Source organism: Equus asinus, chromosome 16 (genome assembly GCF_041296235.1).
Source record: "Equus asinus isolate D_3611 breed Donkey chromosome 16, EquAss-T2T_v2, whole genome shotgun sequence".
Lineage (NCBI taxonomy): Eukaryota > Metazoa > Chordata > Mammalia > Perissodactyla > Equidae > Equus > Equus asinus.
In genome coordinates, this window is record NC_091805.1 from 24,838,291 (window position 1) to 24,862,082 (window position 23,792).

Genomic DNA, 23,792 nt, shown 5'->3' on the forward strand with positions numbered 1-23,792 from the left:
TTTGGGCATTCCCATTCCTCAGTACACAGGTATCAAGTAAACGGCCAGAGGTCCTCTAGGTGGAGAACTTGGAAAATCATCATTCTTTATCCTTGTCCCAGAGATGCAGGGTTCTTTGCCTTGGGATCCTGCCCTCCCCTCCAGGTGACAGATTGATGGTCTGAAATTGGCTTAGGTCAAGGCTAGGGATTGTGACATTTTGCCGAGGCTACCTCTCAGCCTTCTGATAAACATCCTTGATTCCGTTTGTTTTCTTCCCGTCTTTTTTGAACCTAGAGATGCCCTGTTTTATTTATCATCTTCAGAATTCTTTCTGATCAGGCACAGCTGGCTGCCACTCTAACCATGTTATAAACTAAATGTTTGTGTTCCCCCAAAATTCATGTGATGAAACCCTAACCCTCAATGTCCCATTGTGATGGTATTTGGAAGTGGGACTTACTGGGCTTCTGATATTTAAGTGCCAACACCAGGCATCCGTGTGTCAGGGCTCATCATTCCCAACACCATGAGGTTGTCTAGTTCTGCAATGGCACACTGTCCCTTCCACTCTTGCCTACAGCAGAGAGGCCACCACTGCACTTTTAAGGACAATGGGATCCCTCTTACTGATGCATATTCTTAATGTGTGGTAATTTGGTTCTAACAACTTAAAAGTGTAATTCAAAGACAGGAAGTAGAGGCTCCTCCAGCTGAGATTTCAAAGGGCAATGGGAAAGTTTTGAAGTAAATATAAGTGATTAAAAATCAAGGCCAAAATGAAAAAATTGGAATGAAAATTTTATGCTTTCTAGTATTCTGATGTAAGCCTTAGACCCAGCATTAACCAAGCTGTCATTTCTAGAAGCGACGAGCAATGTAATCATCTAACAGTGAATTTCACATTCCTTTTATTATTATCATTATTGGCATTATACTTTACATCTTCTTTGTTATTTATTTATGAAATAGTAACATAAGCTTTTTTCATAAAATTCAAAAGATAGAATATATAATGAAAAACATGTCCTCCCCCCCACCCCTGATGCTACTCAGTTCTCCCCTGACAAAAACAATGTTACTAGCATCTAATGGATCATTCCAGACGTATTCTATGTGTACACATGTAAGACTGCACATAATAATTACATTTTTTTTTACGGTGAACACATTATACACCCTCTTTTGTACTTCACTTTTTCCGATTTAAAATATAATTTCAAGATCGTTCTACATTTGTAAAATGGAGCTCCACTGTCAATTTACTTGCTGGCTACATAGTCTTCCAGTATATGGATATGTTAAATTCATATTACCAATTTATATAAATGGATATTTAAGTACTTTCCAATCTTTCATCGTTTAAAGCAATGCCTGAACTTTTTGTATACATATGATTGTGCGTATGTGTATTGCCTAAGGTGAACCTGCTATATCAAAGTGTACATGCCTTTATTCTATGTAACATGGGCCAGGCACTGATACCCTCTAATAGCCACTTTTTTAAAACTTTGCTGAATGAAAGTGAAAAACATACAATCAAAATAAACCAGTGCATATACCCACATTCTATAATTTCTTCAAAAGGAAAGTTAATTCTTTTTAAATAGTGAGCCTACGCCTTTCACAAGATTACCAAGAAGTTTGGCAGGAGCAGATAATACTGAAGTGACCTCATTGCCAAATCTGTCCAAGATTTGTGCGACCCAGGGAGTATCATCATTTTTAGAAGTATCAATCATATTTTTCAAGCCATTTATCTCTGCATTCATCTCATCAGCTTTCTTTCTAAATCCTTCATTAAGGAGATCTCTTTGGACCTAAAAAAAAAAAAAGTGAGGAGGGAAGTAAAATTTTTAAAATCCATATTTTTTCAAGAATTACATCTGTATTTAAGAGCTTTGTCAAACTCTCTTTGTTTTATCCTAAAATTACTCTCTCTTACTCAGACATGAAAGGAGGATTTTGAAACTAGGAATACTCCTGGTTTGGACCTCAACATTGAGAGGAAGCAGAGTTTAAAGACTTCCTAATATTTACACACCATTAGGGTTTTTCTAGGATGCTAAGGCTGACATGAGGACAAATGTATTAGGTTCCAGTCAAAAAATGCCAATTAAGAGGTAGCATTGGTCAGATTGCACCAATTCTCAGTCCCACTTGGGATAGTACAGTCATCCAAATTGTAGGAATAACGGGAACTTATGAGCTGTTCCAGAAATCTGTATAAACATGTCCAGACGGATACTGAGAAAATTCCTCCTATGCCATATGATCAAGTGAGTAGATTGTCTACCTCTGGAGACAATGCAGCAAGTTTAGAAGCTGTCTCTTCCCCGTGTTTTAAGTCTGGACATCTCTGATAGTTTTATGTCAGCATAGATCTACCTCAGCATCTTTGGGTGGTGGTAGGGTTCCTAATAATTGGCAGTGGTCTTGGTAAAGCAAACCAGTTGCTGCTCATGTTAAATACATATGGTTGGGATATCTGTTTCATCAGGCCTCGTGAGATTATTCTAAAATCCCCCAAAACTGCAGCTCAAACCCCATTTACATTGGAGCGGCCAATGCTTGTCCTGAAATCTCCAGAGTCTATGTAAAATGGAGATTTCAAAATCTTCTTTAAAAAATGAAAAAAAGGAGAATTCAAAGGATTCGGAGTTTTAATAAATCACAAGCAGTAAAGGGCAATGATGCTTCCTTCCACGTCTTGCTGTGACCTGCACCCAAACCTTTCCGGGGTAGCACACTGATGACCATCCAGCACTCCTGAGGCCATGGCTGTACTTACCTTCAGTTTATGCTCCAATATCATATTCTGCTCTCTCAGTAGGTTTTCTCTTTCCCACGCCAGCTTCTTTTCCAATTGATCTATGTTTTCCTGGAGACTCTTCTTTTGCGCCTCCATCTGCTGCTGCTGCTCCTGTAGTCTCTGTCTTAGCATCTCCTGTTCCTTCTCAGCTGCCTCCTTCTTGGCCCGCTCCACTGCCCCAGGAAGGTTTGAGAGAAGGAAGAAAATTAAGTGAGGACTGGTCTCTACCCTCCTGAGTTCAGAGAGAGAACCAAATTTGAAAGAGGAGGGGGGAAACCTCAGAATTTCCCTGTGTCCACACCACATTTCAGAATGAGAAAGGCCCTGTCTGCCTGATGTGCACCCACAACGCTCCTTGTTGTTTTCAGATTTAGGAGTTTGTTCCACAGAAGGACAGGAAGCACCTGGTTTCAGGAAAGCTTTGCTCTCACACCTGTCAAACGACACTGCAGGAACTGACCCTCCCTGTTGTGAGTTAAGCCCTGCCACATACCTGCTGCAGCCTTCTCTCCTTCAGTGAGAGCTTTATCTGCCTGCAGGATGGAGTTCTCTATTGCTGCCTGCGACTGCAGGAATCTCTGGAGGACCTCGTTCGCCTGAGGAACCAAGAAGAGGCAAAGAACTTAGATTTCCACTGGGGAGATTAACGCTGCAAAAACAAGTATGTCCATGTAATTTTAGCTTCATGCTTAAAATTCTACAGTGGCTCCCTCCCCAGAGCCCAGGCTCCTTAGATTGACCGGATTCTCCAAATCTCCTGCTTCCTGTCTCCCTCCAGCCTCTCAGCCAGTCTGCTTCATTCTACCCACTCTGGGTCCCAGCCCGTCAGAATTACGTTCAGTTCTACAAACACACCATCTCTGGTGCTTTTATAGTTTTCCTTCCCAATGAGAAATTTTGCTTTTAATCTGTGCTGCTTCTCTCCTCTGCCACTTGATGGCTATTACTTAAGGCAAGTTATTTTAACTTGTCTGGGACTCTCAGTTCAGATCTGTAAAATGTTGACAATAAGTGTAGATACTTCTTAATGCTATTTGAAGGATTAAATTAAGAAGTCTAGGAAAAGAGCTTATACTATGCCTGCAGGTAATAGCAGTTCAATACATATTCATTGCATTATTGTCATTAATTTTTTTATCATTATTACATGTTACTACCACCTATGTAGCCCATTTCTGCAGGTTCATAAGTGTTATCACCCTGTGTGCAACTGTCTATGTATTTGACTTCATTCTCACTTTTGATCAGCCTTGAGTGCAAAGACTCTGACTTTAATTGTAACTTGTCAGCACTTGGCACATTGAATGCCATGTTGTCGTAAGAAGAAATGAATAATTTCTATTCTGTTTTCAATAGATTTCAGATATCCGTACTCACTTTTGGGAAATGAACATTTCTAGTCTCCTCAGGAATAAATAGCGAATAGTGGACCTTAAAAGCTACAGCTGTCATGATATCCCCAAGCTCTCTTATTACCCACAACTGGGGCTGTGCTCTCGGGTTGACAGGAGACTCCCTTGACCCTATTCTGCAGGTTCCCGATGCTCCCCTTCTTCCTCACCTTCACTCCTTTCCTGGGCACTCGCCAGTAATCCCGTTCAATCCTTTCTTTTGCTTCCATGTAGAGCTTGTGCCCTCCAGGAACAGAGAAAGTCCCTGCTGAAATGCTTTCCATTAGGACCGTTGAAAGCTGATCAAGTTTAGCCTGGCAGTAGTTAACAGATTCCTCTTCATTCTGCAGTATGAAATCCTCCTTCTTATCCTTTATGATTTCCTGCAAGGGAAATGTGGAGGGATGTCACCAGAAGAAAGGTACCGAAGAGATAAAATTCCAAAGAATCTGGGAGAAGGATTGGTCTAACTGTAGTCCTCATGAGAAAAGCATTCTGTTGGAGAAGGACATGGAATAAAACAAGAATCACGAGGCTTGATTTACTCACAACCTTGAAAACTCTCTGCAAGACTATGGGGAAGCTTCTTAACCTCCCTGCGTCTCCAGTTCTGCGTATGAAATGTTGGCGTTGCATTACCTAATCTCTATGGTTCCTTGCAGCTGTAGCGTTCAGTGATTCTAACTACAATGATACAACAAGGAGCAATATAAGGTGAAAATGGCCTAGATTGAGGGTCCCATAAGAGAAATTTTGGTTCCCAGGAATGCAAGAGTGTTCTCAGAAAAAACAACCACCTCAGGAATGACTTTTGGGTGTTCTGGGCAGGCGTGGAATCCACAGAAATATTCACTTCAGGAGGCTATCTATACTGATTTTGCTTCCTTGCATCACACAGATTTCTAGACAAAATATCTGAGGTTTGGGAGGAGAAAAATGTAATCCTTTGAAACTCTATCCCCTATAAGAATCCAGACTACTTTATCCTTGAGTAAGAGACAAGCTACAGGGTCAATAAAGGCACTTCTAGGCTTCATTCTTCAAGGGGGAGGGTCACAAAGAGTAAATACTAAGACAAATTACCACAAGGTTCTTTTGGAACTCTTGATTTTCATCCTTGAAGGAGTGCTCCATGAAAACTGCAATGGCCTCTCTCTCACAGGCTGTGTGCACGTCCAGCAGCTCCTGGAGTGTGTCTGTGGGCAACTTCAATTTCTGGGCCATCTGCTCACTGTAATGGTCTGCTGCCTTCTGCATGGCCACTGAGTTCTCAAGTTGGGCCAGAGTTCTCACTGCATTCTCCAAACAAGGCACTGCTCCAGTATTGATGGTATCCACATAGGTCACCACCAGAGTCCTCAGCCCTGAATAAGCCACAAAATTGAAGGGATAAGTACCAAGTCGTCACTCAACAGGATCCAAGGTTCTGAGAGTACATTTCTAAAGTCACACACACGCCCCCACCTCCTTCTACTATTATCACTTCCGTTTTCCTACTGACTTTTCATTCTTATGGTTCTCAGACCACAGGGCTAAAAAATTAAAAATCTACCTTTATCTAATATACAAAGTGGTATCTGGAAAACATAGTTTCCCATTAACAAAATTAAAGAAAACATAGATTGCATAGGTAGACAGATGAGGCAGAGTAAATCAGATTTATACTTATTTCTAATTCTGATGCTTTGAATGGATTTTCAGGGATTTATGGGCTAATCTTTATTTTGAGACTACCCTAAACTCCAAAAATATCTTTCATATTCTCCTTGCAAAGAACACTTATCATATAGGATGTCCCCTGAGAAAATAGTATATTCTGTTTTCACACCCAGTTAGTGGTTTTATTTTCAGTGGAGAAATTCTTCAGATAAGTGGAAGCCACCGATATCAGTGACAAAGTTTGCAACTTTGAAGAAGGATTTGTAAACCCCCAAAAGTGAAATAACTATAGAATATACATATTTTTTTCTTGCAGTATGGATATGTGTATACTCAGAATTCCATATAGAATCAAACAAAAATTTTGGAAAACACATCGTATAATATATTCACCATATGTTTGGCCCTACAAAAATGCGAAAAGGAGACTCACGATTCCCAGTGACCATGATTCCCTCTCTAAGAGTCTTAGGTCTTGCATGGGTGAAGATGTAAGCACAGAACTTGTTTATTTGTTCTTGGAATTTAGAATCCAGTTCGTTTTCAGACACATTCTCAATGTCAGCTAGGAGTGCTTTGTCGTTTATTGGCCGGTCAAATACAAAACATTTCCGTTTTGGAAAGAATAGCCTGATGCACTCTCTGGGTAGATTGGACGCTTGGACTTTGGGATTCTTGCCTGTAGTATAGAACAAGACAGAGATTACAGTGAGAAGAGTCTTGGGTCAAGGGAACTAAAGGTTTAAATAACAGAGATTTTTTAATCTTTGCCATCTTCTACTCTTCTAACTCCCTTAACGTAGACATTCAATAATTCTTTGCACAGCAGACTTATACAATTCTGGAGAGGAATTTGGGGAGACACCTGATCCACGCAAAAGAACCAATGGCTGGTGTCCCCAGACTTGAATATGGTAAAATAGTTGTCTATTAGATGTTTACTGAATAAATGGCTAAAAGGATGAAAGGTCAAATGTAACTTTTTAATCTACTTGATCCCATGTTGAAATTGAGCTGTGGGTCCAAAAAGAGGATCCACAAACAAGGGACAATGCATGATATTAAGAATATTAGGAATGAAACCCTGATTATTTAAAGAAAACTATTTTGATGCTAAAAATAACGTGTACAGTGTTAGCTACTTTTAGCAAAAACCTCTGAAGAGTAAATGTAACTAAAACGCAATTTTCAGATGTCACCACTAATCTGTAAACTCTTTGAGGTAAATGACTATATTTGATTTGACATTGTTGCTCTTCTGCCTAGCCAAATTCTCAATAAAAGTTTTGAGAAAGCATAGATAGAAACATGAAAGCAGGAATGAATAAATCAGAATTGATGTTTCTCTCAAGGTTCATCAAATACACATCCATGTAAATATAACCCTTAAAATAATGTATCATTTTGAAATTATAGCATGGGTAAATATGTGGGAATTAAGAGAAAGCTATAATATTGAAAGTAAAATGAATGTTCTGATAATTATCGGGAATATTGCAAAGGCGCAGATTGAAAAGACACATACTTCTTCAGGTTTATTTAGAACACTGTCATTTTTGTAGATGATATCTCCATGCAGGCATTAGAAAGTTATATCCCTATTTTGGAAGAATAGTACCTAACTGCATGAAAGATATTTTTTTCTTTTGATAAGCTTTTCATTATAATTTCATGTCTAGCAAGTTGTTGTTTTCCTCAACATAGAAAAGCAGAAGCCAAGTTAGGGAGTACAAGTGTCTTGCCTTTAGAAAGTTTTAGCACCCATTGTAATCCGGATGCTAAGTTACCTATTGTGAGCAGGAGAAATTGGTTTTGAATCATTTTACTCTACTTTAGGCTCTAATTTTCTTAAGTGAACTTAAACTCCTGTCTCTAGAGCTTTTCAACCCACCTTCCAGTCACCATTTCTACAGATTTTGACCTAGTCTCAAATACAAATGCAACCCCAAAGATGATGGCCAGTATTTAGGACATCCCACCCTTTATTGGACTATCAATTGCCCAGCCCATCCTCTGATACCTGGAATCAGCTTCAAGGCATTCTCCAAGTACTCATCTTCTGTGATAGGGTGACCGTCTAACTTCAGCTCCAGGGTGAAATCCCGTACAGTCCAGATAAAGTCTGGAAAGAAACTCACAAACTCTGTGGAATCTTGTACTTCATCAGGTCTTGGGGAAGACTTTGCCCTGATGAGCTCTGTGAGCTCTGTCACATAACTAGGATGTAGTTAAGGAAAAGAAACTCCCTGCCTACAATTCCCACATTTCTCTAATAAAAAATTATTATAAACACTCTCTTTTGCCCTGGGTCCCTTCTACTCCACCAAAGCCAACTAAGTGACAGGGGAAAAGAAACTGACTCCATCTCCGTTCCCATAATCTCAATGAAACTGGGTGTTTGGCTTCCTGGCAGGATACTGCAGCTGCTCGAGGGCCTGGTGGTTGATGGTGCTCATACTGTTGTAGACAAAGCTGCTGCACAGAAGCACAGCCAGGGCGAAGATCCACGAGTCATTCTTAGGGTCGCCCTAGAAAGCACATTTGAGCAAGAGATTTAGGAGTTTACTCTTTATCACTTCATTCAGACACTTATTCTATCAGTTTTTCCTTTATTATTTCACTTAACATACTCACCAAGCAAAGAAATATTTGAAGACAGACATAAATGCAGATATCAGCTCTGACAATTACAAAGACATTTCTTGTGATTGTTATTTTTTCATATATAAAAAAATTCTAATCTTCATAGGGCCTTCTCTTTCCTTAATTGGATAGAGGAGAATAGTATAGAAAAACTAGTACCATACCTGGGGTGTAATTACCTATTTAATGATGAGTGTTAGCACTTATTCATTCTTCACATCTTTATTAATCATAGGCCATATAAAATATACTATAGTTGGCATAACTGAGTATTCAAATTATAGCCAATCAATAAGTATTCATAGGAAGCTACTAAATGTTTCCCACTGTTCTTAGATTTAAAAAAGCAAAGTTAAAAATGACAGCTGTCTGGGGCCGGCCCCGTAACTGAGTGGTTAACTTTGCGAGCTCCGCCTGGGCGGCCCAGGGTTTCGCCGGTTCAGATCCTGGGCATGGACATGGCACCACTCATCAGGCCATGCTGAGGCAGCGTCCCACGTGCCACAACTAGAAGGACCCACAACTAAAAATATACAACTATGTACTGGAGGGCTTTGGGGAGAAAAAGGAAAAATAAAATCTTAAAAAAAAGACAGCTGTTACTTTCAAGATGAGTATTTCAAAGCAATGACAAACATCCACAACCATGATTGCAACAAAGATGACATTATCTATAAAGAGTTTACATCTTAGTAATGTATATAAGCAGTGTAACATTTAGTTATAGTATTAAATGAAAATTTTATAAGTCTATCAAGGAAGAACAGAGCTATGAAAGTTGGTCTTGAGCTGAGTGTTAAAGAATTAGTTGAATGTGAGCCTGACAGACCCACAGAAGCAAAATTAGAGATGGTAGCATACAAGAGTCTTTGCAATAAAAATAGAGTTATTAGATTTGACTGGAGCAGAGGGTAGGTGCAGAAGTGAAGTCTGGGTGGTAACCTCTAGCGCAGCCTGATGAACAGCCCTAAAGGCCAGGCTCATTTGTTTGTGCAAATTACATCATTGTTTATACAACAGCACAATCCAGAAATTATTTCTACTATAAAAAGTGTGTAAAGCTGTTCCTTAGAGTAAATCTAAAAACTTGGATTTGTGTTTAGAAGACTCCAACTTGGAGTTTGGAGGAAAAATAGTCTATTCCTTAATTTCCCCAAACCTCAATTTTTTAAAGTAATCAATTAGGAGAAGAAGTGGCACTTATGACAAACAATAAATTATTTAGACAAGACTATATCATTGTTTGGTATACAGCTTTAAAAATAAACACAATTTGTAACTACTCTTTGGGAAGAAATGAAGAGCTACAGAAATTTGGGATACAATTTCCAAATAAGTCTGAAAGTAGGTGAAAAAAGGAGAATTCATTTATTTCAACCATTAGTGGAAAGCTAAAATACCAAAAATCCATCTTAAAATGTTTCTTGTAGGACAAAGACATGTGCTTTTCTAGAACTAGTACATTCAGAGGTGTCTCAAAGCCTTCCAGAATGCTCTGTGGATGGTTGATGAGCTTCAGCATAAGAAATGTAAACCCAAATCTTAACTCCCACCCTCAAATACACACTTCATCTGATAGCTCAGAAGGTGAATCAGAAATATTTCCTCACCCATGGCTGGAGTTGATGTTTCTCCTCGCTCCTACCAAGGCGCCTTATGCTTAACTGTACGTGGTAAAAACTGTGATGTACTGCCTGGATCACCTTTCAAGATTGAAGGGCTTGTTTCTCCAGTTGTTGGGAGTGCTGATGGAAGACAGCCCTAGGGGATCAGCCCTCTTAATTGGAAAGGCTTCCAGAGCAGCCTTTCAATGATATATCAGCATGTTTGTCCCAACTCAGGGTAACTCAAAAGGGCCTCTCCAGCCACAGAGCGCCCATGTAAATGACAGACGTCAAGGATTGCAGTGCAGTGCAACTTCTTCCTCTCTGCAACCTGCTTTTTTTCCCAATCACTCTTTATTAAATCTCACTACACGTGTATGGTCTTCTTAACTGGACTGAAGACTCTTTGAGAGCAGGACCTTTACTCTGGTCACTAACATCTAGAGTACTAAGCTCAGAGGCCTGGAACTCAGCTGTTCAATAACTATTTATTAAAATGAGTCAAATTATTCACACAGTACAAAGAAACAAAAGACTTTATCTAATATGCCATGGTATCTTATCTTACCTAGAAGTGAGACTCAAACAAATCAAAAGTGTGTCTCATTTACCGTAGTTGAATTTCTAGCTTTTACAAACAGATCACAGCAGTTAAATTACAAAGGATCATGAAGAGATAAGGAGACAATCTAGAATAAAAAGGATCTGTCTGTGATTCTCTGCTTTACCTTTTCCACATCCCCCAGGCCCTCTGTGTCCAGAAGAACCAGGGTGTGGTTCAGCTTGGAGGGGTGAGGCACACACCACATCCAGATGCCCTTGGTTTCAGACTGCACAGTAGAGCCCAGAGGGAAACCTGCAAGGGAACAGGAGAAAGCAACATACAGTGACAGCAGATGATCTAAGCAGTCAAGGGGCTACAAAGTCAGATGTGATGGAATGTAAGTAGCCCAGCATACAATATGATGCTTTCTCTAATTTCTTCAAGAATGTCCTACTTTGTGTGTCACCTACTTCAAGAAAGAAGGGATGTTAACAGTTAGAATGATGCCAAGCAAGGGCCCAAGATGGATACAAAGAGGAACCATAGGTCACTGATAACCATAACAAGAGCATATCAAAAGAATGGTGAGGTTCAAAGAAAGAAGTGAATTGAAGAGAGACATGGAAAGGGACAAGTGGAAAAACAAAATTGAAGTCCTGTTTTTTGCCAAACAAAGAAAAAAATGAGGGAGGGTAACCAAGGAAGTGAAATCCAGGAAAGATTTTTATGATGATAGATATTCAAACATTTTATATGTTGATGAGAATAGAAAAAAATAAATGTGTTTTGAGAAGAGGAGATGCAATTGCAAGAGCCCAGTGCTTGAGCAGGTAAAATAAGCTAGGATCCTGAGCATTAGGAGGAAAGATTTTCCTTAACAGGAGTAATATGAAGAATTACAGTAAAGTAGTAATTTAGAGGTGAGAACTAATTAGAAGTTTGGTTTATTGAGAGGAGTTTGGTTCTCCCATCATGGGATCAGGGAAGAACATTAACAAGGGGGGATATAACTAGAGTCAAGAAATTTGTTCCTGACCCAGTGCAACACTCACCGTGGTTCTGTCCTGCAAGACGGTTCATCAAGTAGGATTTGCCTGTACGATACAGTCCTACAATGGCCACCACCACCACTGGTTGAGAAATCTTGCCAAGAATCTCTATAGCTTTCTGGTTCACTGACAGCTGTTCATTGTTGTTTTCCACCAGACAAATGGGGGCCATCATGTTGGGTCCAGATGCCATGGCAACCTACCAACCTAGAGGAGCCTCCCTGTAGAAATAAGATTACAAAGTCATTCTCTGACCCAGAGTTACTCAAAGCACCTATCAACCTAGAACCGGGTGGGACTTCTGTACCTTCTAGGAGACAAAATGTAAGCTAGAATTAGCATAATGCAGAGGGCTTCTTTCATCATTCCCTCAAGGGTCTGATGACGTTAGTGATGAAACATAGAGTATTATCATTCTCAAAAGTTTTACTTCAATAGTAATAATAGTAATAAACTTTACCTCAAGTAATTGTTCAGGTACTGGAACAAATACCTCAAATAATCATTATTACATACTGAGGGCCTGCGATATATGAAGCCTTATGATACACACTTTACATTTCCACCTGCACTGATACTTACAAGAACCTGCAAGTTAGAAATTACTATACGCACTTTGCAAATAAGATAAATCAATCTCACACAGGCTGAGTGAATAAGTCATAGAGCCAGGATTAAAAACCTAGACAAGTTAGCAAAATGGCAGACTAGAAAGCTTTAAGCTCTTGTTTCCCCAAGGAGACATCAAAAGCAACCAAAATATTGGCTAGAATAACCCTACAGTAGTTCTATAAAACACTCAAAGGTCTAAAACAACCAAGCAAACACCCATTCAAGAAAAAGCCACATTCAGGGCCGACCCTGTGGCCGAGTGGTTAGGTTGGTGGGTTCTGCCGTGGTGGCCCAGTGTTTCGCCAGTTTGGATCCTGGGTGAAGACATGGCACCGCTCATCAAGCCATGCTGAGGCGGCATTCCACATGCCACAACTAGAAAGACCCACAACTGAAAATACACAACTTTGTACCGGGGCTCTTGGGAGAAAAAGGAAAAGTAAAAAAAAATTTAAAAATTAAAAAAAAAGAAAAAGCCACATTCAAAATGGTACAAAATTCTGTGGTGTTTCTGCTTGTTCCTGGCCCACATACTCCCCAGTGTGGTGTGGTCTTTGTCTGGAGTAGATGGCAACCCTGTTCCTAATTCCCTCCCTTGATCCAGAGGGAATAGAGCAGACCTTATTTACAATGTTCTATTCTGTCTGGGGCCTACCTCTTCATACCTCACATGGATCTCAAGCAGGGGTTGGGGAGGGTAGGTAGTGGCATAACTTGAATATCAGGTGGAAAGAAGCACTGGGCATTGCTCAGGAAAACTACAGAGAGATGGATCCACTGATGCTTAGGGCAAGAGAATACCAGTGAAGACAAAACAGATCATCTACTGCAGAAGCCCAGTTTCAAATTTCCTCCTTCAAACTGGATGGAGCAGAGAAGACTTTGTTTACAAAGTTCTAAACTGTCATGAGCTGCCTAAGGGACGGGTCTCTGTTTTACCTAATTTGGACCTCAGGCAGGAAAAAGCAGTGGGCATTGCCTGGTAAAGCTGCGGGGAGACTGACCTGTAGATGCCTGCAGCAAGATATTATGGTTGTTTGATATTGTGATTTATCTTAAAAAATACACATATGTTGCCTTTGTTCCTGTTGCTGGCACACAGCTCCTGAAACACTTCTAGTTTCCAAAGTGGTGACAGTGCAGTTAAAGACATGAATCAACAAATGCAAGAAGCTCAACAAACTCTAAGTAGGGTAAATTTCTAGAGACCCATGCTGAGACATGTCACTGTCAAAAGGCAAAGAGAGAATCTTGAAAGCAACAAGAAAGAAGTGACTCATCACATGCAATAGGATTATCAGCCAATTTATCAGCAAAAACCTTGGAGGCCAGAAGGCAGTGGAATGGTGTATTTAAAATGCTGAAAGGAGGGGAAAGCATGTCATAGAATACCATCTCCACAAAAACCGCCCTTCAAAAATGAGGTAGAGATTAAGACATTCCCAGATAAACGAAGGTTGAGAGCATGTATATGGGAAAAGAGAAAAAAAACACACACAGTGCCAGGGAAGATGCATGCTCAGAAAACACCTGAAAAGACTTTAAGTTTTCTCCTTAGGTTAAGCCCAAGGCTCAAAACAAAGGCCCAGCTAATTAGTAAAAGTCTTCCTTGGCAGAAAGCCATTTGCAAAGAATGGAAAAGATTACATAAAAACTATCAGAACAAATAAGAAAATCCAGGAATGTTGCAGAACACAAAATAAAGAAACAATATTAACAATATTGCAATATTAACAATATTAACAACAAAAAAACAAAAACTGAAAAGGAAGAATTGAAACTCTCACTGTTTGCAGACGACATAGTTCTATATATTTGAAACCCTAAAGAATCCAAAAAAATCATTAGAAATAATCAACAACTACAGCAAAGTTGCAGAGCACAAAATCACCTACAAAAATCAGTTGCATTTCTATACACTAATAATGAACTAGCAGAAAGAGAACTCAAGAATAAAATCCTGTTGACAATCACTGCAAAAAGAATGAAATATCTACGAATAAATTTAACCAAGGAGGTAAAAGACCCGCATAATGCAAACTATAAGACATTATTGAAAGAAATTGAAGAAATAAAGTAATGGAAAGATATTCCATGCTCATGGATTGGAAGACTAAGCATAGTTAAAATGTTTATAATACTTAAAGAAATCTACAGATTCAATGCAATTCCAATCAGAATCCCAATGACTTTCTTCACAGAAATAGAACAAAGAATCCTAAAATTTATATGGAACAACAAAAGACCCCAAATAGCCACGTAACCTGAGAAAAAAGAACAAAGCTGGAGGCATCACAATCCCTGACTTCAAATATGCTACCAGCAATAGTAGTCAAGGAAAAACAAAATTGAAACCATATTTTTCCCAAACAAAAAAAAAATGAGGGAGGGTAACCAAGGAAGTGAAATCCAGGAAAGATTTTTATGATGATAGATATTCAAACATTTTATACGTTGATGAGAATAGAAAAACAATGTGTTTTGAGAAGAGGAGATGCAATTGCAAGAGCCCAGTGCTTGAGCAGGTAAAATAAGCTAGGATCCTGAGCATTAGTAGGAAAGATTTTCCTTAACAGGAGTAATATAAAGAATTGCAGTAAAGTAGTAACTTAGAGGTGAGAATTAATTAGAAGTTTGGTTTATTGAGAGGAGTTTGGTTCTCCCATCATGGGATCAGGGAAGAACATTAACAAGCTGCTGCTGGTCCAAATGGAGAAGCTGAGATTCCCCAGAACTAAAGCCAGCCACAGACCCCTGCAGGCCAGACAATAGGCAACATGCCCTTCCAGCCCATTCCTCAGCTGTCACTTTGAATCAGAAATCAGGAGTTGAGTCCAAGACAAAGCTGACTGTAAAAGAAGATGGACGTACCTGCTCCACAGCACCACGGGTCCGAGGCAGTTCTGAGTTGCCTCTCACTCCTTGCTCTCTTGCTCCTACCACCTCTATCCCTCCCTTATAAAAGCTAAAACAGACTGAGGAAGTGAGTAATTTCTACAGAAAATGGTACGATAAAACTGAACTTGAAAGTAAAAGTACTTCATAGTATTTTTAGTTAGCAGAAGTGTACTAAACCAGCAGTTTAAAGCGTGAATATGGGTGTTTGGTGCAGGGTGAGAGGAAGTTGCACAAGTCAGCTGTTACTCAACAGTTGCAGCATAGGAAACACATTCCAGTGGCTTTCCTTGGTCCTCCCATCTTGGAAGGCTTCACGGCTTCTCTTCTTGATACATCTGTCCTAGTTGGCTGAAGTGTCCTTGGCACAAAATAACCGGAAAACCCATGGCACAAATGTAAGGGAAGCTCTATAAACCAAGAATATTTCAAGCATTTTTCTCTTAGTAGGATTCTTGGGTACTTTTGTTAGTGCAAAGCTTTTACCATTTTAAATATGTTCCCTGATATATATATATATATATAAAATATATTATATATGTAATATTATATTATATATATATGTGTGTGTTTAAACAAGCATACTTTACAATAAATAATTAGCTAAAGATAAGTTAATTAAAGATAAATTAACTAAAGATAAGTGAAGATAAAAATGAATAACCCTTAACTGCATTATGCAAAGATGCTCACTATGGACACCTTGCACGGCATTCTTGTACTTCCCCAACACACAGACCATCTCCGACCGTAGGTACCCCCTTTAGAAATTTAGCCAATTGGCCCAGTTTGAAAGGAATTTATTCAATTGGCTAAGAAAGTGACTGGGTGTGCACGTTTGTTGTGAGGAAAGAAATGGAGCAAGTGTGTAATAGGAAAAGGAGAGGTGCAGCAGAGAGAGGCCTGAGGAAGCTGGGCTGTGTGAGGATGAAGCGAGTTCTCCTCCCACCTCTGCTCCTCCACTTACCACACCATCCTCCTTGTCTGTGGAAACTTTTTCATAAAGGGCCGGAGAGTAAATATTTCAGGATTTTCAGGCCACAGGATCTCTGTCACAACTATTAGTAATAGCATCCACAAACAATAGGGAAACCAATGTCTGTGGCTGCATTCCAATAAGACTTCATTTACAAAAGCTGACAATGGGACAGAGGTGGCCATGGGCCATAGTTTGCTCACCTCTGGTTTAAGTAAATGTGATGCTACTGGGCTGGCCCCGTAGCCCAGTGTTTCATTGGTTCGAATCCTGGGTGCAGACATGGCACCGCTCATCAAACCACGCTGAGGCAGCGTCCCACATGCCACAACTAGAAGGACCCACAACGAAGAATATACAACTATGTACTGGGGGGCTTTGGGGAGAAAAAGGAAAAAAATTAAATCTTTAAAAAAAAATGTGATGCTACTACATGCTAGGGGTTATCACCACCCCATGTATCATTGTTTTACAGGTCAATGGTCAATTCCAGAATCTCAATCTGAGTGTCTGCTTCTAGAGCCGTTTGGGTCAAACAATATATAAAAACCTTATTGTTGTGGTACATAGATGCGGGAAAGGAGTGTGTTTACTCCATCTGTCTGAGCATCATCCAAGTGAATTCCTGCCTAGGTGCCTGGGCCATGCATCCACATGTCTGCACAACTAATTGTCTAACTCCCAACAACATAGCACCACCAGTAGCTCCTAGATATGCCAAAGAGAAATAAGTGTTGATGGAGTATAGTCAGTGGGAATGAAGAAGAGGCTGGTTTGGTTGGAGGGGAGGGGATATTTGCTCAGGTATTCTGTGAGTGTGTGAGCAAGCCTAATATTTGGGTACATGGCAAGGTGATGTCAGCTAGACTGCATGAGCTGGGCATTGGTGAAGGTTATACAGACTTTTCAGGGGTATTTCCACCTGCGTGTGCTAGACATAGCCTTTCCATCCCAAGCACAGATTAAGGAGCAACACAGTTCCTTGTTCCTTATGAATGCAACACAAGGCTACACCTAAGATATAAAGGCCTGTAGGTACTGCCATCATGTGGTCAAATTCATAATATATCCAGTAATACGTGAATGAGTAAATTTTCCTGTGAAAAGTGCTTTATTGATATCACTATAGAATTTATAGAAATTTGATTATAATAGGATAGAAATCCACATATACAAATACATCATATGTTTGCAATGATCATTTTGCCTCTATATGTTTCCTAACATAAACATTGATACAACGTACTTTCTTTAAAGGTTAATTTCAATGATGAGAGAAGTAGTAAAGTCTTAAGCTCTTATAGAAAGAATGTGTTTCTACTTGGATTCTTCCTCCCAGGAAAAGAGACTTGAATACATGTAGTTTATTTGGGGAGTGATAACAGGAAGCCAGAGAAAGGGAGAAGGGGAAAAGGGAGAGTAAAACAGGGGAAACAGAAAATTCAAAAAGGTGAATTATTGAGTTGGTTACCATTGTGGGAAACTGGAGATCAATCCCAATAGGGAAAGTCAGAAGAACTATTTAGAACGCATGTCTGAATTATCTTCTGAAGGGCAATGTAGGGATTAATCCAACAACCCATATTTCCCATTGATTGAGACTTACCAAATGGCTCTTAAACCCCCCTAAACTTACACCCTGTGCTTGTGAAATAATGGGCTGCTTTTCACAGCTTGAAGAAAGCCTGAGAGAGGATAGGAGAAAGAGACTTGAGGTAGGACAGAGCAGTATGCTGACTGTCTACCATGACTGCACTGCTACAATGGGTTTAAAAATAGAAGCAAGAGACAAAATGAGCAGACAATAAGTATTGGAAGTAACTAAAGCCTCAGAATTGGGAAATATGGTGACCTAACCTGAATAATCTTTTCAGGCAAAGCCTTGTCCTGAAAACAATTTAAAATTCTAGATTAAGAAAAAGTTCAGGAAGTGATGTCAGGAACATGACACAGTGAGCTGTTTTCTTTATCTTCCCCCCCCCCTTTGAACTACAACTAAATGGGCAATCATTGACCAATGGAGGAAACCCACACAGCATAACAGGACACCTGAGAGACCCACACAGCTATACATCTCAAGTTGGATGGACTGGCTCTCCAGGAAGTGGCGGAGATAGGTCAGAGCTCCCCTATCCTTCCCCAGCAGCCCTGTACACATTCACGAAATATTTCCTGGCTGGCATGAGTTCTCATAATACCACTGTACCCAGAAAGTGGTAACATGCTTGAAGTGACTGTAGGAAGAGTGACAGTATCCCTTAGCCCACTCATGATTACTTTCCCAGCAGGGGGAGATTCCACCATGCCCCTGTGTCCCCAAGGAGTGGCCCAGGCTTGGACCCAGGGAGAAGCCCACCCATCAAGCACAGCAGCTGGCATAACCCTAAGAAGAGGCAGCAGCAGATTGACATGTGCACCTGGACACTCTCCCAGCTTGTGCAAATGCCCATGGTACCCTGAAAACTTCCAGCAGATGGGGTGAGATCAGAATCACAGCTCCTGCTTCCCCCTAGCAGTAGCAGATAGAAGCTGCAACCTAATATTACCACAGATGCATTGACAAAAGATCGGTTTATCAAACACCATGAGAAACTACAGCAACAATTCAGACCAGAAGGAAAATAACAATTCTCTAAAAACAAACCCTGAAGGCACAGAAATTTATAATCTAAATGACAGAGAATTCAAAATAGCTGTCATGAAGAAACTCAACAAGTTACAAGAAAATTCAGAAAGACAGCTCAGTGAGCTCAGGAATAAAATTAATGAGAAGAAGGAATACTTCACCAAAGAGATTGAAACTATTTTTTAAAAAACAAGGAGAAATTCTGGAAAAAAAACATAATTAATGAAATAAAAAAATAATCTAGAATCCTTAAAATAGTTCTGATGTTATGAAGGAAAGAATTAGTGACTTGAAGGATAGAAATACAGACATGCTACAGGTGGAGGAGGAGAGAGAATTAAGATTTTTTTTTTTTGAGGAAGATCAGCCCTGAGCTAACATCTGCTACCAATCCTCCTCTTTTTGCTAAGGAAGACTGGCCCTGAGCTAACATTCGTGCCCTTCTTCCTCTACTTTATATGTGGGATGCCTGCCACAGCATGGCTTGATGAGTGGTGCCATGTCCGCACCCAGGATCTGAACCAGCAGACCCCGGGCCACCAAAGTGGATGGTGCAAACTTAACTGTTGTGCCACTGGGCCAGCCCCTAAGATTTTTTTTTAAATGAAGGAATTCTTAGAGAAATATCTGACTCAATTAGAAAAAGTAACATAAGAATTATAGGTATTCCAAAGAGAGAACGGAGCAGAGAGCTTGCTCAAAGAAAATAGTACCTGAGAATTTCCCAAACCTGAGGAAAGAACCAGACTTACAAATACATGAAGCTAATAGTATGTCTAGTTACATCAATATTAAAAGATCTTCGCCAAGGTGTATAATAGTAAACTGACAAAAGTCAGTGAAAAAGAAAAAAAGGCAGAAGAAAATACTCTACAAAGGAACCCCTATCAGGCTTTCAGCATATTTCTTGGCTGAAACCTTACAGGCTAGGAGAGAATGGAATGATATAGTCAAAATACTGAAAGACAAAAACTTATAGCCAAGAATACCCTACATGGCAAAATTATCCTTTAGGTAAGATGGAGAAATAAAAGCTTTCCCAGATAAACAAAAGCTGAGGGAGTTCATTGCCACTAGACCTCCCTTTAAAAGAAGTGATTAAAGATGACCTCACACCTGAAACAAAAAGACAAGCTTTGAGAAAGGAGATAAAAAGACAAACAAAATCAGAAAATGGCAACTCTCTTTCAGAACAGGGAAGCAAATATTCAATTATAACTTAAAATAAAAAGGAAAGGAAAGCAACTAAAGTAACTAAAAACACTTCAACTTAGTAATAAACTCACAGCACAATACAGAATAATTTGTGACAACAATAACTCAGAAGGGGAAGTTGGGAGATGGAACCTCATCAGGCTCATGGAGATAAGAGACTATCAGACAATAGCTCTCTCATCTATGGGATCTTTTATACAAACCTCATGGTAACCACTAAAAAAAAAATCAGAGCAGAGCTATAATTCATAAATAAAAAGAAAACTGAAAAAACCATCACATAAACCACCAAATGAAATGGCTGTCAGAAATACAAAGGAAGAAAAGCAATGGAAATATAGAACATCCAGAAAACGAGAAATAAAATGTCAGTATTAAGCCCTCAGATATCTCTAAACACTCTAAAAGTCAATGGATTGAATCCTCCAATCAAAAGACAAAGAGTGGCTGGATGGATTACAAAACAAGACCCAGCAATATGCTGCCTCCAGGAAATGCATCTAGGCTCTAAAGACAAACATACACTCAGAGTGGAGATGGAAGATGATACTTCAAGCAAATGGCAAATAAAAGAAAGCAGATGTTGCCATACTTATATCAGACAAAGCAGACTTCAAAATAAAAAAGACAATGAGAGACAAAGAGGGGCAGTATATAATGATAAAAGGGACATTCCATAAAGAGGATATAACATTTGTGAATATATATGCACCCAGCACAGGAGCACCAAAGTATATAAAGCAGCTATTAACAGACATAAAGGGAGAAATTAAAAGCAACACAATAATAGTAGGGGACCTCAACACCCCACTTACATCTATGGACAGATCATCCAGACAGAAAGTCAACAAGGAAATCGTGAATTTAAACAAAACACTTGATCAGATGGACATAATAGATGTAAGAGAACATTCGATCCAAAAACAGAATACACATTCTTCTCTCAAGTGCACATGGAACATTCTCAAAGATAGACTATATGTTGTGAAACAAGGCAAGCTTCAATAAATTTAAGAAGATTGAAATCATCTCAAGCATCTTTTCTGACCACAACACTAAGAAACTAGAAATCATCTACAAGAAAAAAACTGAGGAAGTCACAAATATGTGGAGACTAAACAACACACTACGAACAACCCTCGAGTCAATGAAGACATCAAAGGAAAATTAAAAGCACCTGGAGACAAATGAAAATAAAAATACAACATACCAACTCTTATGGAATGCAGCAAAAGTGGTTATAAGAGGAAAAGCTATAGCAATACAGGCCCACCTCAACAAATGTGAAAAATCTCAAATAAATAATCTTAAACTGTGCTAACAGAACTAGTAAAAGAAGAACAAACAAAGCCCAAAGTCAGTAGAAGGAGGGAAATTATAAAAATTAGAGCAGAAATAAATGAAAGACTAAAAAAAAAAAAAAAAAAAACCCAGAAGAAAGCATCAATGAAACTAAGAACTGGTTCTGTGAGGTGATAAACAAAATTGACAAACCCTTAGGCAGACTCACTAAGAAAAAGAGAGAGAAGCCTCAAATTAATAAAATTAGAAATGAAGAGGAGAAATTACAATGGATACCACAGAAATACAAAGGCTTATAAGAGAATACCATGAAAAACTATATGCCCACAAATTGGATAACCTACAAGAAATGAATACATTCTTAGACTCATACAAAGTCCCAAAACTGAATCAAGAAGAAATGGAGAATCTGAATACACCAGTCCAAAGTAAAGAGATTGAAACAGTAGTCAAAAACCTCCCCCACAAAAAAACTCCAGGACCACTGGCCTCTGTGGAGAATTCTACCAAACATTCAAAGAAGATTTAAGACCTATCCTTCTCAAAATATTCCAAAAAACTGAAACATACAGAATGCTTCCTAAGTGATTCTATGAGGTAAACATTACCCTGACCCCAAAAACTGATAAAGACAGCACAAAGAAGAAAAATTACAGACCAATGTCCCTGATGAACATAGATGCAAAAGTCCTCAATAAAATACTGGCAAACCAAAAACAGCAATATATTAAAAGGATCATACACCGTGATCAAGTGGGATTTATTCCAGTAACACAGGGATGGTCCAACATCCACAAGTCAATCAATGTGATACACCACACTAACAAAATGAGAAATAAAAATCACACGAACAATTCAAAAGATGCAGAGAAAACATTTGACAAGATCCAACATCCCTGTATGATAAAAACCATTGATAAAATGGTATAGAAGAAAAGTATGTCAACATAATAAAGGCCACGTATGGCAAACCCACAGTCAACATCATACTCAGCAGTGAAAAACTGAAAGCCATCCTTGTGAGAACAGGAACAACACAAATGTGCCTACTCTCACAACTCCTATTCAACATGGTACTAGAGGTTTTGACCAGAGCAATTAGGCAAGAAAAAGAAATAAAAGAAATCCAAATTGGAAAGGAAGAAATTAGACTCTTGCTGTTTGCAGATGACATGATTCTAAACATAAAAAACCCTAAGGAATCCATCAGAAAATCATTAGAAATAATCAACAATGAGGACAAAGTTGCAGGGTACAAAATCACCTACAAAGATCAATTGCAGTTCTATACACTAACAATGAACTAGCAGGAAGAGAAGTCAAGAATACAATCCCATTTACAATCATAACAAAAAGAACAAGCTATCTAGGAATAAATTTAACCAAAGAAGTGAAAGACCTATACACTGTAAACTATAAGATATTATTGAAAGTAATTAAAGATGATATAAAGAAATGGAAAGATATGCCATGCTAATGGATTGGAAGAATAAACAAAGGCAAAAATGTCCATAATACCTAAGGCAATCTACAGATTCAATGCAATCCCAATCAGAATCCCAATGATATTATTCACAGAAATAGAACAAAGAATCCCAAAATTTATATGGAACAACAAAAGACCTCAAATAGCCGAAGCAATCCTGAGAAAAAACAACAGAGCTGGAGGCATCACAATCAGGGACTTCAAAATATACTACAAGCTTTAGAAATCAAAGCAGTATGATACTGGCAGAAAACAGACACACAGATCAATGGAACAGAATCGAAAGGACAGAAAGAAAACCATATATCTATGGTCAGCTAATCTTCTACAAAGAAGCCAAGAACATACGAGGGCGAAAGGGACATCTCTTCAATAAACAGTGTTTGGAAAACTGGAGCCACATGCAAAAGAATGAAAGTAGACCATTATCTTGCACCATTCACAAAAATTAACTCAAAATGGATTAAAGACTTGAATTTAAGACCTGAAAACATAAAACTCCTAGAAGAAAATACAGGCAGTATACTCTTTGGCCTTGGTCTTGGCAGCATCTTTTTGAAACCATGTCTACCAAGGCAAGGGAAACTAAAGAAAAAGTAACAAATGGGACTACATCAGACTTAAAAGCTTCTGCAAGGCAAAGGAAACAATGAACAAAATGAAAAGACAGCCCACCAATTGGGAGAAAGTATTTGCAAATCATATATCCTACAAGGGGTTAATATCCAAAATATGTAAGAATTCATACAACTCAACAACAAAAAACAGACAATCCGATCAAACAATGGGCAGAGGATATGAACAAACATTTTTCCAAAGAAGATATACAGATGGCCAACAGACCCATGAAAAGATGTTCGCCATCAATAATTATCAGCGAAATGCAAATCAAAATTACAATGCGATATCACCTTACACCTGTCAGAATAGCTATAATTAACAAGACAAAAAATGGTAGGTGTTGGAGAGGACGTGGAGAAAAAGGAGCCCTCATACACA

General features: G+C 39.0%; 1 protein-coding gene across 1 annotated transcript; it reads right to left on the reverse strand.

Annotated features, from left to right (window-relative positions):
• Positions 1-873: 873 nt before the first annotated feature.
• LOC139040382 (guanylate-binding protein 6-like) lies at positions 874-15,423 on the reverse strand. Its single transcript, XM_070486786.1, has 11 exons — positions 15,165-15,423; positions 11,685-11,902; positions 10,817-10,944; positions 8,260-8,369; positions 7,862-8,058; positions 6,275-6,520; positions 5,266-5,546; positions 4,353-4,565; positions 3,285-3,387; positions 2,771-2,964; positions 874-1,799 (listed from the first exon to the last, which is right to left on the reverse strand). Exons 2-11 carry the CDS (start codon positions 11,872-11,874, stop codon positions 1,572-1,574), a joined length of 1,890 nt encoding a protein of 629 aa, XP_070342887.1. The 5' UTR covers positions 11,875-11,902; positions 15,165-15,423; the 3' UTR covers positions 874-1,571.
• Positions 15,424-23,792: the final 8,369 nt, after the last annotated feature.